This window comes from Myotis davidii, unplaced genomic scaffold, assembly GCF_000327345.1.
Source record: "Myotis davidii unplaced genomic scaffold, ASM32734v1 scaffold1915, whole genome shotgun sequence".
Taxonomy (NCBI): Eukaryota; Metazoa; Chordata; class Mammalia; order Chiroptera; family Vespertilionidae; genus Myotis; species Myotis davidii.
In genome coordinates, this window is record NW_006286237.1 from 814,800 (window position 1) to 829,927 (window position 15,128).

The 15,128-nt window shown below is 51.4% G+C and overlaps 1 protein-coding gene across 1 annotated transcript; it reads right to left on the minus strand.

The window, feature by feature from the left end:
* Positions 1 to 1,820: 1,820 nt before the first annotated feature.
* On the minus strand, positions 1,821 to 14,827 carry KLHL12 (kelch like family member 12). The gene is made up of 12 exons (XM_006757468.2): positions 14,564 to 14,827; positions 13,322 to 13,555; positions 12,698 to 12,851; positions 11,374 to 11,591; positions 8,630 to 8,779; positions 8,284 to 8,398; positions 6,660 to 6,766; positions 5,747 to 5,942; positions 4,963 to 5,121; positions 4,547 to 4,645; positions 3,483 to 3,669; positions 1,821 to 3,305 (listed from the first exon to the last, which is right to left on the minus strand). Exons 2-12 carry the CDS (start codon positions 13,514 to 13,516, stop codon positions 3,179 to 3,181), a joined length of 1,707 nt encoding a protein of 568 aa, XP_006757531.1. The 5' UTR covers positions 13,517 to 13,555; positions 14,564 to 14,827; the 3' UTR covers positions 1,821 to 3,178.
* Positions 14,828 to 15,128: the final 301 nt, after the last annotated feature.

The following is a 15,128-nucleotide window of genomic DNA, read 5'->3' on the forward strand; positions in this document are numbered from 1 at the left end:
CAGGTGTGAGGTCCCAGATGTGGGGTGGGGTCCCCGGTGTGGGAGAGCGCGGTGTCTTCAGGCCCCGCCCCGCCCCAACTCCAGAGGTGCCACCAGCCCCGCTACACCGTGTCCCCGTTCTTGGCTGAACCCGGTCCCCCTGAGAAGCGCTGCGGGCGGAGCCCCCGGTGCGGATTAACCGCCTTTTCCTGCGGCAGGTTAACCGGCCATCCCTTCCGCCTTGTCACGAGCGGTGGCGGCGGAAGGAGGGCATGAAGGCCGGTGACTTGGAGGAAGCAGGACCTGGGTCCCGGGAGCTGAGGCTCGTCCCGCCGACCCTGCCCGGCACCTAGACGAGTCCTCTGCACACTGACCCGGTCACCCGACTTCCTGACTATGGAGTCATCAGAGTTGCTCGTAACTCCCTGTCTTCTGAGGCGTGAATTCAGTGCCGAGCGGGAGGGGACGGAAGGCAATGTGGGTCCCACCCGCGGGGACACGCCCCCCTTCATGCTGGGAGCCGATGGCCGGCCAGTGCTAAGCAGTGACCTCTCACCAGCGGACAGCGGGGGGTGGAAGCGCTTGAGAGCCGAGCTGGATCGTCACGACCTCCCTGTGGTTGTCGCTCCTGCATCCGATGGGCGCAGTGAGGAAGGTCCGGGTCAGATCTGACTTCCGGGGTGCAGGACAGTCAGAGTTCCCAGGTCCTCAGGTCAGAGCCGCGGGCTCAGGGTCCTGAACCCAGGCGCGCACGGGGTCAGGCCAGATGTCACCCTCCCCCCCCATGACCCACCTGCATTTCCTCCTCCTGTCAACTGGGCGTTCCTGGAGCACCCTCATAATACGCCAACCGCTCAGGACCCTCGGCGATGGGCACTTTGTACCAGAAATAACTTCATTTCCTGAAAACTCGCTGTATGTCCGGTGCTGCGATGATCCCAGCTGTGCTTTGGAGAGTTAGCAGGACAAATGGAGGGCCTGGGCTGGAAGACAGGGAAGTGGCGAGGACATCAGGAGGCCACTGCTCCGTGAGTCCGGGTGAAAGGCCTGCACTACGAGGGAGTAAAAATACAGGAACGGATTTGGGACAGAGAGAAAACCGTGCAGAACCCAGAAACGAATCAAATGTGTGCGCATAAGATGAACGATAGCTTTCCGCAGTGGATAACCAAGTGACTGGCTTCCAGTTAAGGGACGGAGAAAAGCAGGAGGAACCGCCAAGTTAGGGGTGCCCCTGGGCGGGCAGGATGTGTGTGACGGGGAGGCATGGAGAGGGAGCACTGCAAACAGCCGGTTGTGGTGTCGTCGGAAACTCCTTCGAGGAGCCACCAAGGCCGCCTCCCCAGGGGCTCTAGCTGAGCGAGGCACCCGTTTCCAGCTGCAGTTTCAGCAGCAGGAGCCCATCTGCTGGAGAGCTGGGCCGGCTTCTTCAGGAACCACTTCCTCTTTGGCTCCCCCTTCTCTTTGCTCTGGGACTAGCTGGACTTGTGCAGTTTTGCAGGCCTTCTGCACAGCTGTTTCTGCCACGTGCCATAGACTGAAGCAAACAGAAGGGCTGGGATGATTAAAACCCTGAAATTCAAGTGGATACTAAAGGAGCTTCTTCTGGATTCCCTGTAGGGCTCAAGGACACGCCTCATGTGAGAGGAGTCAACGAGTATGGCAAATTCAGAAACATTTTCCTGGTGAGACTCTCGTACCTGTGTCTGCAGAGAACAGTGGAGCCAGTTGGCAAACACAAGGCCAACAGGGTGAAGACTCTGGACCCACAGCTGGCCTCTATGTCTGCTCCCGCAAATGTAGGAGGGCAGTGCTGGTTCGCCACAAATTTTCTTAAGGCATTTGAGACAGATTATTTTTAATATTTTCTTAAAAATATACAAAGGAAATGAACTCTTTAGGTTAATTCAATTCAGGGAGAGGAGAAAATGGAATTTCAACGTAAAGGGAAAGGGCTTTCGTTTGGGTCATCACATTCCCACACTCCCAATACCATAACGCACGGATTTCACTCGAGCACAGGAGGGCCCAGAACGGGGCTCGGAAACGGTGAGCAGGGCCTGGGTAACACAGGACTCTGCGCTGCCCTTTGATTCTTGTCCTGGGATGAACACAGTTCACTCTAAGGGCAGGTTGGGGACCCAACGGTAGGACAAGGAGGAAATGTACCGAACAGCAGTAAAAACCACCCTTAGCAGAAGTGTGCGCTTAAAAGGACGGGCAATGCCAAGAAGCTGAACTTGCAGGCTGTTGTACCCCACCCCTCCCCCCAATAAATAGTACGGAAATGTTACAGCACAGTCGTGTCTGATTCAGCAAAGCCCTCTCACCCCAAGGCAAACCTGGCTGCGGGGGAGGAGCCCTGGCAGGAGTGTGACAAATACAAACTCACAGGTACTTCTCTGTCCCCCACTGACTCCACTCTGCCCGCCCACCTGACACTTGTTCACGGTGCTCGTCTCGCACAGGCACCAGGGCCAGGCAAGCCAGGCACACTACAGTCCAGAAAGACCAGGGACATCAGAAGACCCTTCCAATATCCACCCTGTCTTCCAGGCCTCACGTCTGTGGAGGTCTAGGCTCGCTCACGCCAGCGAGTTCAGGTCACTTCACTCAGCCCAGTTCGGATACAGCAGCTCTGCCCCCGGGAGTGTCACACAGGTGTCTCCCAAGCCCAGCTGTGACAGGGCGCTTCCCTGGGTTCCCCTCCAGAACAGAGCTGTGCTGCAGCTACCTGCAGACCAGGAAAGATACTTATTCCTGGAAACCAGGACTTGCACGTTATCAGGCTGACTCAGGTTGGAATCCTTCCAATCCAGACGTTGGCTGGACACTGCCCACCTCTAGTAGGCCACCCTCACCTTCGTTCTCTGCAACACACGGGCGCAACATATGCATGTCCTCCCAAGCACGTGGTGAGTCAGACATGACCAGAGAGTGCTGCCCAGACAGGAGGTGGCCTGGCCTCGCACATCCACTCAGTGCATTCTTTCCCCGTGAGTGTCCGTTCACCACTCGACTCAGGGACAAGTCCCAGCGCGAGGGGGAGTGTGTGCAAATAAAGACCATCATCATGGCACCGGTGCTTGTAATCGCCCTGAGCACACAGCGAGCAGCAAACATTCTGGGCACGATCCTTGATTCTCCTGCTATCTGGGCCCTGGACTGGTCACTAGCTCTGGATGGAGCTCCAACAAGGTCACTTCTCTCGGAGCACACACACGCCAGCATCACAGCGCTGGGTTCCCATGGAGGTCACCACTTCCCAGCTGTCGATGATAGGGTCATAGCACTCGATGCTGCTCAGCAGGGAGTTCCCATCATATCTGAGTGGGGAAGAAGCAAAAGAGGGAAATGAGCTTTCTGTTCCTCTCCACCCACATCCCACATTCAGGTCGCCATGGAGACATCTCCCCTGACCCACACCCTGTCTCCACCCAACAGTGTGGATCGGATCATGTTGCCCTGATGCATGACGCCCCCGCCTGGTTTTAAATCCTCACCCTGCAATTGCATAAAGTCGACCCCGAAGCACGGTGGCCCCCACATAGCACCGAGGGGTGGTCATGCAAGTGACAGCCGTCCAGGAATCGGTGCGGATGTTGTACGCTTCAACGGAGGAAAGGTGGGCTGTGCCATCAAATCCCCCCACCACATAAATATGGTCATTCAGCAGCGCTACTCCTGCACCTGGAAAGAAGGAGAGCAAGTTACTACTACTGAACCGAGGCTAGATTCTAGAAAGAAAACATGGTCGCTGACGGCCAGCTGAGTCCTCAGGTAGCTCAGGGATGGGCACAGAGCCAGACAGGCCTGAAATAATCAGCCAGCACAGGTTATCCCATCTGTAAACCCACTGGTGGGAGTTGAAATGAGAAGAAAAGCACACAAAATGGTCTCATCTTCACTTTCATTAATTCAGAACCCAACTCTCCGTTAACAGAAAAGAAAGAAATGGCCGAAACCAGTTTGGCTCAGTGGATAGAGCGTCGGCCTGCGGACTGAAAAGTCCCAGGTTCGATTCCGGTCAAGGGCATGTACCTTGGTTGCGGGCACATCCCCAGTGGGAGTGTGTAGGAGGCAGCTGGTCGATGTTTCTCTCTCATCGATGTTTCTGACTATCTCTCTCCTTTCCTCTCTGTAAAAACTCAATAAAATATATTTAAAAAAAAAAAAGAAAGAAATGGAAAAAGAAGGCAATGAAAGAGAAGAAGGAAAGGAGCTGTGACTGGTTCTGGAGCAGTTTGTACAGAGAAAGTGAACACAACAGCACAGCGTGCTCCTGCCTCAGAGCCCAGCACTCGCCCACGGAACACGCTAAACACACACGACTGTACCAGACGTGACAATGCTGGGATTTAAAAAATGAGAAAAACAAGAGGCTTCTGTCCTCAAGTGTATACTCCATCTGAAAAGCTGTTCTCATTCTCAGGACACGGAGATCAGAGGCGAAGAGGAAGGTGAAATCTGACGCATGCTTCACTGAAGCCGAGCAAAGAGGAACTACAACCCCAACTGAAGGGGTGTCCTGTGACTGCCCCCCCGACCCCCAACCCGACAGTCTTACCAGAGCGCTTGGTGGCCATCGGTGTGACATTAGTCCAGTGTCCTGTATGGGGGTCATATTTCTCAACTGAATTTAAGATATTCAAGCCGTCGTATCCTCCTGAAAGACAGCAGAGGCCATTCCAGAAAGAACCACAAATCCTGGCCCCACTCCGTCTGCCTTTCTCTGTGTTCCCACTTGATCCTTAATCTCAGTTCTCCTTCAAGGGTTCCAACAGTCCAAAGAGAGATCTAACAGGATCCCATGATCTGCTCCCACGAAAAAGATAATCCCAGTTAACGGAACTGTATTGGGATAAACCAGAGTTTTAGCTGAAGGCCATCTATGACCTTGACTCTGATAAAAAGAGAACCCTCCCCCACAAAAGGCTGCCACCCATGACGCCCTCTCCCATCCCTGCCTCCCCGGCTCAACACCTAGACAGTAGATCACGCCACCGGCCACCACCAGCCCCGCGCCTTCCCGGGCTGTCTGCATATCTCCCAGCATGCTCCACTGGTCAATGTTGGGGTCATAGCGCTCCATGCTGGTATGACGCCTGCTCCCGTCAAAGCCTCCAGAGACGTAGATCATATCTGCTCAGAATGAACAACCACAGACTCTTAGAGGATTTTTTTTTAATGTTGTGAATTTAAACATTTTAATCATAAATCACTATATCAACAGCCTCATTCTTCACTAAGAATTTTTTTTTTCTTTTTAAAATTTCAGTTCTTTACTGTTTCAAGTATTACATAGGTCTCCTTTCCCCCCACGGAACTCTCCCGGCCATCCCCACCCCCAGCACATGCCCTCCCCCAAGGAGAGATTTCTAATCACTTTGCTCTATCAGTTCCCCACAAGTCCTTCAAGTGCTTGGGAGCAAAACCAAAGTGTTTCTTACAGGATAAGTCAGTGAAGTCGTATCGCTAAGGAAGAGAGCACAGGCCACACATGTACAGACAGTGGATGAAGTCCTCGAAGACCAGCCACAGGCCCCAGAAATCCAGAGCCGTGTCCCACTCAGTATGTTGCGACCCTACCCAGCATGCTGTCAGCGCTGAAGCTCCTGTGAGCACTGAGCAGCTTTGTAACTGCTATTGCCCAAGCCAACAGGAGCATCTGACCTCACCGGGACCCTCCCTGCCATGTTCCTGCCAGACAGCAGGGCGGTCTGAGCCCCGATCCAGCCCCCACATCATGGCAACACACCCAGCTTACCTCCTAGGGTGGTGGCGCCGGCAAGGCCTCGTCGGACATTCATTGGGGCCACGGAATACCAGACCCCATCCTCATCTGCTGTGTAGTCCAGACATTCCACTGAACTGAGGCGGGAACGGCCATCGTAGCCACCGATGACATAGATCCGGTCATGTAAAGACACGGAGGCCACGTAACGTCTCTTCCGAGTGATGCTCTGTGGTCCAGGAGAGAAGGGTACAGAGCACTTCAGTCACGCAGCCTTGGCCTCCCCCGGCTCTCCGTCCCGTTTCCACCTCTTCACTCGCCAGCAGGAGCCTTCGGCAGTAGCTCTTCCTCAGTGGCCTCCAGCTGTCTGCCCGCTGAGCACACACTCTCTCCCGTGCTGTGATGCTCTAGCATCAAGGCTTCCTGTTCTCCAGTGTCTCACTCCTTTCTCCTCCAGCGGGCTCTGCGGTACAGACTCAGATCCTCCCCTAGAGCGGACGTTTGCCCGCACTGCTCATCTAAGGGCCAGACTCAACAACCCTAAAGTCATGAGGATTGACTGAAAGATTTCCAGGTTTTCTCTAAATTATTATTATTTTCACCACTCAAACAGAGACAGACTGAGAAAGATACAAACTTGAGTTCAATTTCACACAACATCAAGCTCAGGGTGACAGAGCAGGACCAGTGGAGCATGCTGGGAGTTACAGACAGCTCTGGAGGGTGCTGAAACAGGGTGGCAGCTGACACTGGCATTCTGAGGTCTGACCTAACCTAAATAGTTGATAATTATCTACTGAATACCTACTGTGTGCATGACACTGTTGTAAGGAGCGTTAGCAGTTACTAGGTTTTCCTATTTTTAGAGCTGGGTTATTTACGACCCAGAGCCAGGGACGGAGGACATGTGAGCCCTTTCTCCACGACGGGTCCCACCCTTACTTACTGGCAAAAAGCTCCACTCCTGAGTCTTGGGGTCATACTTCTCTACCACGTCGATGGGAGACTGCTGGCTGCCAAAGCCCCCAACCACCAGCAGCACTTCATTGGCTCCTGAGGAGACAGGAAGGCAGGTCTCTGCACCGCCCTTGACGGGGTGAACACGCGCAGGGAGTATAAGCAGAAACAGCTCTACAATGAATGTCGTTTTATGTGCCCAGAGCAGCAGTCAAAATAGAAGAGTCACTGTAAGGTGGCCTAATAGGAAATTACTTCTTCTAGAGCAGCGTTTCTCAACCTGTGGGTCGCGACCCCTCTGGCGGTCAAACAACCCTTTCACATGGGTTGCCTAAGACCATCCTGCATATCAGATATTTATATTACGATTCACAACAATAGCAACTTTACAGTTATAAAGTAGCAAAGAAAATAATTTTATGGTTGGTCACAACATGAGGAACTGTAACTAAAGGGCCAGAAGGTTGAGAACCACTGTTCTAGAGGCTCTAGCTCTTGAGAACTCAAATATCTTAAATTTAAATTTCTGGACATTAAAACTGCAGAAGGCAAATTTGAATCCACCACACCTTTCCAACCACCCAGACGACTCTGGCCGACATATCGACTGAGGTAGCACGTGCACATAGGAGCCAAGAGGAGCTCCCAACCCTGCTTAGCCTGTACCTCAAAACAGAAGTTTTTTGGCGATGAAAGACCACTCTCCTAACCTTGCCTCAAAAAAGCTGAGAGTTGTGAAATAGGAACCAAGTGATATATTTAAAAATCTCTTGTCCATGTCCTGGCCGGTGTGGCTCAGGTGGTTGAGTGTCATCCAGTGCACTGAGAGGTCACTGGTTTGATTCCCAGTCAGGGCACATGTCTGGGTTATGGGCTTGATCCCCAGTGGGGGCCATACAGGAGGCAGCCGATTGATGTTTCTCTCTCATCAATGCTTCTATTTCTCTATCCCTCTCTCTTCCTCTAAAATCACTAAAAACATATTTTTAAAAATCTCTTTTCTACGGACTTTTATTTTTCCAGTTTAGCCAACTATGTCATCAAAACTGGCAAGTAATCATAAGACGAGGCTCTTAAAGGGAAACTTCTCTACAATTTTCCCAAAGATATTTGATAACCTTTCCTACCTTGTTTCTTTCCAAAGACAAAGTCTTTTGAGGAAATCCCCTGTGTAACTGCACCCACCCAGCCCGGTGTGAGTGAGGGCTCTACCCCACTGCAGGCCCCTGCCCATCCCTGGGTGGTCCCCACCACCTGCTCCTCCTTCCTTCCTCACCCAGAAGGGAAGCACACAGGAGAAGGGGACAGGTGGATGGGAACATACCAAGTCCTACATGACATTCTAAATAATTCCCAATTCACAGACTCCAAACATATTGAAACAAAACTTGACAACTTATAAATTGCCACACTTTATCTCATTGAATCCTTCAAAGAGTTGTGCAAAATAGATATGGAAGAAAGCTCGGGTGGTAAGGTGATCGTCTGAGAGGACACGATGAAGAAGAGATTAAAACAGGCCTGACACAAGGTCTTTGTATTTCCTACAGAACGCTCTTCTGAGCTCCATCATCCACCAGGCCAGGGGCAGTTTCCTACAGACGCCAGCTCACCCAGACGAGCCCGGGTCCTGGGTCCCTGCATCTGGCTCCGTAGCTCAGGTCTCAGGTGGAACTTCTTTGCCTCATCGACGAGGTCCCTGCACTGGAGACTGCAGCGGATGAAAGGCTGGAACACAGAGCAGAGGGGGCGTGGCCCCACTAATGTCGTAAGGATAAGTGGCATGTTTATGGTTAAGTTGTAATTAACTTCTTATACAGAAACCATTTTCCAAAATGTGGCTCCATGAGGCTCTGGCAGCAACTATGCTGTGGCGTCGGAAATGACTAAGGCACCCAAGGGCACAACTCCAAGCTGTCGGATAGTCAGGCTCGGGATCCTGTGTCTTCCAGGACTCACCTCTGCATCGATGACGTCTGTGATGTACCTGGGGGTCAGCAGGGGCATCCGGACATACTGCAGCAGGTCAGGCAGGGATTCTTCTCGCTCCTTCTTGGCGTGCTTCACCCAGTTGATGACGGCCTCGAAGACGGGCTCTTCAGAATCCACCTATCAATGCACAATTACAGATCTGTGTTCTGCCAATCGCCTCACAAGCTCAGAAAGTAGCCAGACCTGCCTTTCCCTTCCTGTTCCCATCCCCCGCCACCATTATTTAACATCTTACAGAAAGAGCTGGCTTCTTAGGAAAACATCTTTTCACACACAAGTTCCTAAAACCAGGAAGAAGATGATGGTGAAATATCTAAGACGGAGAGTGCCTAGGAAGCCCTCAGCCACGGCTGGTGTTTCCTTCAGAATGTCCTCCACTCGCGAACCTCCTCTGGTCATTCTGAAGCTCTCGGGGGCGTGGGGAGGATCTGCTGCCGACTCAAAGCTGGCTCTAAGGGAACGCCCACTCCCTCATGCCGTCGATGCCCTCGGCTTCTCCACATCACTATGGGCCCAGCACCTGGGCACCTGCTGTAAGAGGCACGGAACTACTGAGACAATATACAGGGTGCCCCAAAATGTATCCACATTCTGGCTAATTATAAAGGCAGTGTTTATTAAAATGCATTTCATTTCAAAGCTGAGCTAACAGCTGTTAGAGTGTGGATACATTTCTGGGGGACACGCGGCACATAGTCACCACCTGGGGAACCTGAGTCTAGACTAAGCTATGACCGACAGGATAAGGTAAGAACCATAAACAGCCGGCACTATTCCCCTGGAAGAGCACCAGGTATGACAGCACCCAAAGACGACACCCGAGTAGGGTCCTGGGTCCCTGCCACCAGCCCGAGGGTACCTGTCCTGACAGACGCCTTCCAGGGAGAGACAGGACCTACACAGGAAACCACTCTGTGAACTTTTCCCAAGAACTGAAAACACAGAAAACGTCGCAGAATGTCTACTCCTCCGAGGGCTTCCCGAACACCTACTGAGTGCCAGGCACTGTGCCAGAGGCGGTCACTCAGTGGTCAACAGGTCAGACATGAACCGGGCCCTGGAGTGGGGAGATCATGGTAAAATCATCAAGTGTGGACTCCCGTTTGGTCCTTACACACGGCACTGGGAGAGCACAGGGGCCATGAGACAGAAATGCACGCGATTTCCTCGTTCCCACCAACGGGTCAGGGAAGGCCTCCCTGCAGAAGCAAGGGATTGAAATCTGATGGGCGAGTGGCAGTTGGCCAGGGAGAGAGGCCTCTGGGCAGACAGAGCACTAGCAGAAACCTGGAGCCGCACTGTCCACCCGGAGCCAGCCCGTGTGGCAAATGCACTGACTTTCATCAAAATTAAGTGGAACTGGAACTCGGCTGCTCAGCCACACTCGCCGGCCTGTGGTGCTCCAGTGGCTACTGAGCTGGACAGCGTGGACACAGGTCCTCTCCACCTGCTCAGGACGTCTAGCCCACAGCGCCGTCCCAGAGCACAGCAGCACTGACCACTTGGGGGCTGAGGAGGAGGGTGCCGTGGAACGAACGGGTGGGGACAGATCAGCTGCAGATGTAAACGAGGCTGCCACAGCCACAGAGACTGCCTTCACTCTGAGAGCTACTGGGAGCCATGAAAAGCCGCAAGCCGGCCTGTGACCTGATCACACCGAGGTCTGTAAGGGTCACCGATGACCTTGGATAGAACAGAGTAAAGGGCCAAGTGCTGGGAGCCCTTGAAATCGAGGAGCCACTAATGTCTAGGAATCCACTAATTTAAAATTCATGTTTTACTATATCCAAGGAGAGCAAGGAGGGATGCGGGGAGGAGGAATTCTGAGCTTCCTATAGAGCAGAATGTCCTCTAACTGTGGGGACAAAGCCCACAGGTGGATGTCACCCCTCCGCCCCCACGTGCTCTGCTAGGTATTTCCCAGACGCTCCTGACTAGATCATGGAACTGGACGGCTGGAGAGGAAGGCCTGAGGCCTCCTGATATGAGCAGCTCTGTGCTAGACTTCTCACGATCCCGAGACGCACGTGCACTGAAAACTGCGCGGGAGTGGGACTGAAGTTCCCTTGCCGGGCTCAGCACTGAACGCTGCCTCACACCCGTGTCCCAGGCCCCTCCCTCACTTCCTCGTCCCCCACGTGGCACTCAGAGCCTGGCTCCTGCTCACCATCTCCAACCTCTGTCCCTTCCTTTCTGATCTAATTTAAACCCAGGCTCACTCTTCTTTCTCCCATGCAAGGCCCTCATTTGAGTAGGCTCGTCACTCTCATTACACTCTATGACCATCAGTTTTGGTGTCTCTACCACTGCACTGTGAATTCTCTGAAAACAAGAACTGCCTCTTTCTTCTGGGTCCATAGAACCTGGCGCATTGATTGCTTGTCACAGATATTCACGATAGATTTTTGTAAGATGAGTGAGTGGGTAACAGAGAAATTCACTTTCCTTCCAATTTCTGCTTCATCCCCTCTGTACAGCAGTGATTCTTAAACACTGGGATTGCACATTTCATTCAGGAAGGTGGTGAGCTCCCTCCATAAACACGCTAATAACTTGGCATGTGATCTCAGGGGCATTTAATGAAACGCGTGGAGCCAATGTGGACAGTGGAGTAAGAAGTCCTGCTACAGAATACAGAAACCTGGAGCTCCACCTTGCTTTTTGTAATGGCCCAATCTTGAAGAAGCCACCGTAAGAAGCCAAATCTGTACCTGGATTTCATCACACTTGATTAGCTTTTCCACCTCTCCTTGACTCAGGAGGATGAATTCTTCGTGCTGCACCACTTCAGGGAAGTGCTTCTGGCTAAAAACCTCAGCGGCTTGCATCAGGTCCACACAACTGTGAGTTTCAGCAAAATCCCTGATACCCAGGCAATTAGAAGGGTCCAACTGACTTTCTAAGAACTCACAGCAGGCTTGCTTCACACCTAGGACAAACACAGGCATTGAATGCTTCAGGACACGTGGCCAGCTGTGCTCTGGTCTCTGTTCTCAATCGCAACATCTTCTCTACACAGAGTTAGAGAACCCTGGCTCAGCACTAAGGACCAGATTGGAAATTTCATGCTTAAGGAACGCAAACCTATTTCTGTGTTATGCATAGGTGACCTCCAATAAGGCCTTTGTCATGGTCTCTGCTTCAGCTTCAAAACAAGCAAGACAAACTGCTTCTGCAGACACTGGCGCAATTAAGCAAAACTGCCCATAAAACTCTTGAAAATCAAGCTATAAAACCAATTCTAATTCAGCATAATGTACCTAATTTCTACTCTGTGAAAATTTACCTCGTAAGTTACAGAAATGTGAAACCATTATGCTGTACACCCCGAACTAATATAATACTGAATGTCAACTGTAGTTGAAAAGTTGAGTTTTTTTTAAATTTACTAAAAGACTCCAGGGAAGAAACAATAGGAAACTAATATCTGGCTCATCCTTCTCTAACTGAGAAGTTCAGAGCATAAACCTAACGTTTATGCTCTAATGCAGTAATGCAGTAATGCAGAACCCTCCACTGTTCCAACCATTAAAACGGCAAACAGCAGGAACAGCACCGGAGCGAAGGAGCGGACGGGGCCCTGGAAGGGTCAGCACCGCTAACTCCGTGAAAACGTTCACTTCGTGTGTGTGTGTGTGTCAAGGACAATGTTCAATACGCACTTCACACGGTGCAGAAAAGCCAAGGTACCAAGGGTTCCCATGAACAGCCCCCTGCCTCCCTACCCCCCCGCCCCCGCCATCTCAACCCTCTACGTGGGCGACAACAGCATCGGTTTCGTGTCCTTGCAGGCTATTGTGTACACGCACGCAAGGAAGCGCATCTGTCCTCTCCTCCTCCCTTTTTCTGAAAACAGAACAGGGTAAGTGATCTCTTCTGAGGAGCCCGACACTCACATCGGGAGAGGCCCTTTCTATTGCGACTGAAACCCGATCTCTGTGCAGGGGCAGTACATGTGGGCGCCTACGTTGGTCTCCACAGCCTTCACTTTAAACATCCCGGCCACCCTGCCATGCTCAATAGTAGCACCTGTACCTTTCAGCTGCAGCAGACAGGCTGCCGGGAGCAGCTCCTGCACGTTCTCCACCGTCACGTGCACGGTTTCTGTGTACACAAAGTCCAACAGGATTTCCATGGTGGAGGCGGTTAAACCTTGGATATCAACATAAGGTTTCCCTTTCTCTGAAAGCTGAAAATTCAAAGGGTATGAAATACTCGTGGTTATAATTCTCCATGATAAAGGCCGCACCTCATATCCAACAGCCTGAGGGATGTTAATAATATGAACCGAATACACATCTTTTTCAAGTTATAGTCTATTTTGTTTGATTTGTATAAAGCGTGTATTTGTAGCTGTTCCAACGGGGAAGGAACTGAATGTAACCCAAGAGCACACAGTGAGGTGACACCTTCCTGGAATATCAATTTTACTGAGTTGTTTGATACTTTGCAAGATACTGGATTAACTTGATTTTGGGATCACCGAATCGCTGATGGCATATTTTGCCTAGAATACATCCTTGAAGTTATGAGTAATAATTATTCTTAAAAATAAAGATGAAAACTCTTGGGAATCAAGCTATAAAACCAATGCATTACCTTGCAGCAGTAAGAAAGTGACAAAGTTCTAGTTTCATACTGAAAGGGCAGGCCTCTCACCTCACTGGTGAACATGGCACAGAAGTAATCGCTACAGGCAGCCAGCACGATGCGATGGGCTGGGAAGTCTTTCTGCTCCACCCTCAGCGTCACGTCACACAGGGTGTTGCTCTTCCTGAGGGAGTTCATTGAATTGAGGATGGATTTAGCATGTGTATTTGTCATGATGTCTTTGGGGGCCATAATGCCTCCCATCAAGCAAAGTGGAGAAACGACGAAAGGGGTCCTTGGATTCTGGAAATACAAGAGGGAAAAACAATGAGCGTATCTGAAGGGCTGGGGAAACGGAACATTTTCCACCAGCTTTACAAATGAAGGCGGCTTCCTCAGAACCAAACACGGAGTAGGGAGCGCTCCACTTCCTGGCATCACCCCGCAGTCCGGCCGCTAACCATCCCGAGTAAGAATGCTCTCCTTCTCTGGATTCCAATAGCACAGAGTGCCCCTGCCACTTGGCACTCATCACCAGCACTCAACTGTATTGTCAACAGAAACTACACGGGCCCTGCAGAGCATCACAAGGCTCTTGTCTGAAATGATAAAACGGTGGAAAAATAAAATTGCTGAAAGGCCTCTCTCACTACGATTGAATATCCATAAGCAGATTAAATGGGTAAATATCTAGAGGATGGAAATCCATTGTGTATATATACATATATTTTTTTAAAATATATTTTTATTGAGTTCAGACAGGAATGGAGAGGGAGAGATAGAAACATCAATGATTAGAGAGAATCATTGATCGGCTGTTTCCTGCACGCCCCCTCCTGGGGATCAAGCCTGCAACCCAGGCATGTGCCCTGACCAGGAATCGAACCCAGGACCTTTCAGTCCCCAGGCCGATCGATGCTCTATCCGCTGAGCCACACCGGCTAGGGCAATGTGTATATATTTTTCTATCACAGCAGGTGTACAATATGTAGTAAATGAATGCAAAAAAAGAATTGGGTATTCAACTTAGAGCAGTAAAAGCCAGAGCCAGCAAAAATAAACTTTTTCCCAAAGAAGTATGTAGAGAATTATGTATGAAGATTTCCAAATAAACCGGGACCCAGTATCTACACTGGACTAGGGGGCCATGCAAGCGTGTGTATGGACTTCCACTTGGCTAAGCTAGGAACCGTCTTTCAGGGAAGGGTCCTCCTCCTCTCCATCATCCGCGATGTCCATCCACACCAGCAAACCAGTATTTGTAGAAATTCTTCTGTACTGAGACAGAGCCTTACGAGGACAGACACTTACCCAAACTCACTACTCGTTTTCTGCCACAGTCAGTCACTTGCAAAGCTCACCGGGCGCATCAGTTAAATGAACTCGGCAACAGATTCCACACTGAAAAGAAGTCGGTGTCAGAAGTACCTTCTCGATTACTGACAGGCTGTAGTCACTCTGCATTTTCCTTGAACGACAGCTTGTGGGGAATGAAACGGGGTGGTCACGAAGAGGCTCTCTCTTATTTGGGTTCCAACCCTTTCACAGAGGATTCAAGAAACAAAACAAAACAAAAACACAGCCCACGAGCCCGCAGCTCACAGCCGTGACTCTGAAGAGCAAACAGGCCCCTGAATCCCCACCAGGGCCGTCCAGCCCGTGCCGCGCAGCTCCCCTGACCACCCCCCGCAGCCCCGCGGACCCAGGTGACAGCGAGTCACAAGCGGATGATGTTCCAGCTCCGGGCGCAGCTCTGCAGACCGGGGAGGGTTAGGGTCTGAACGAAGCCCGTTTGCAGGGGCTCCCACCGGGCTCGGCCTGGACTGGGCGGCACCATCTCAGGGTCAAGCCGGGCCGCCCTGGTGCAGCGTGGGGA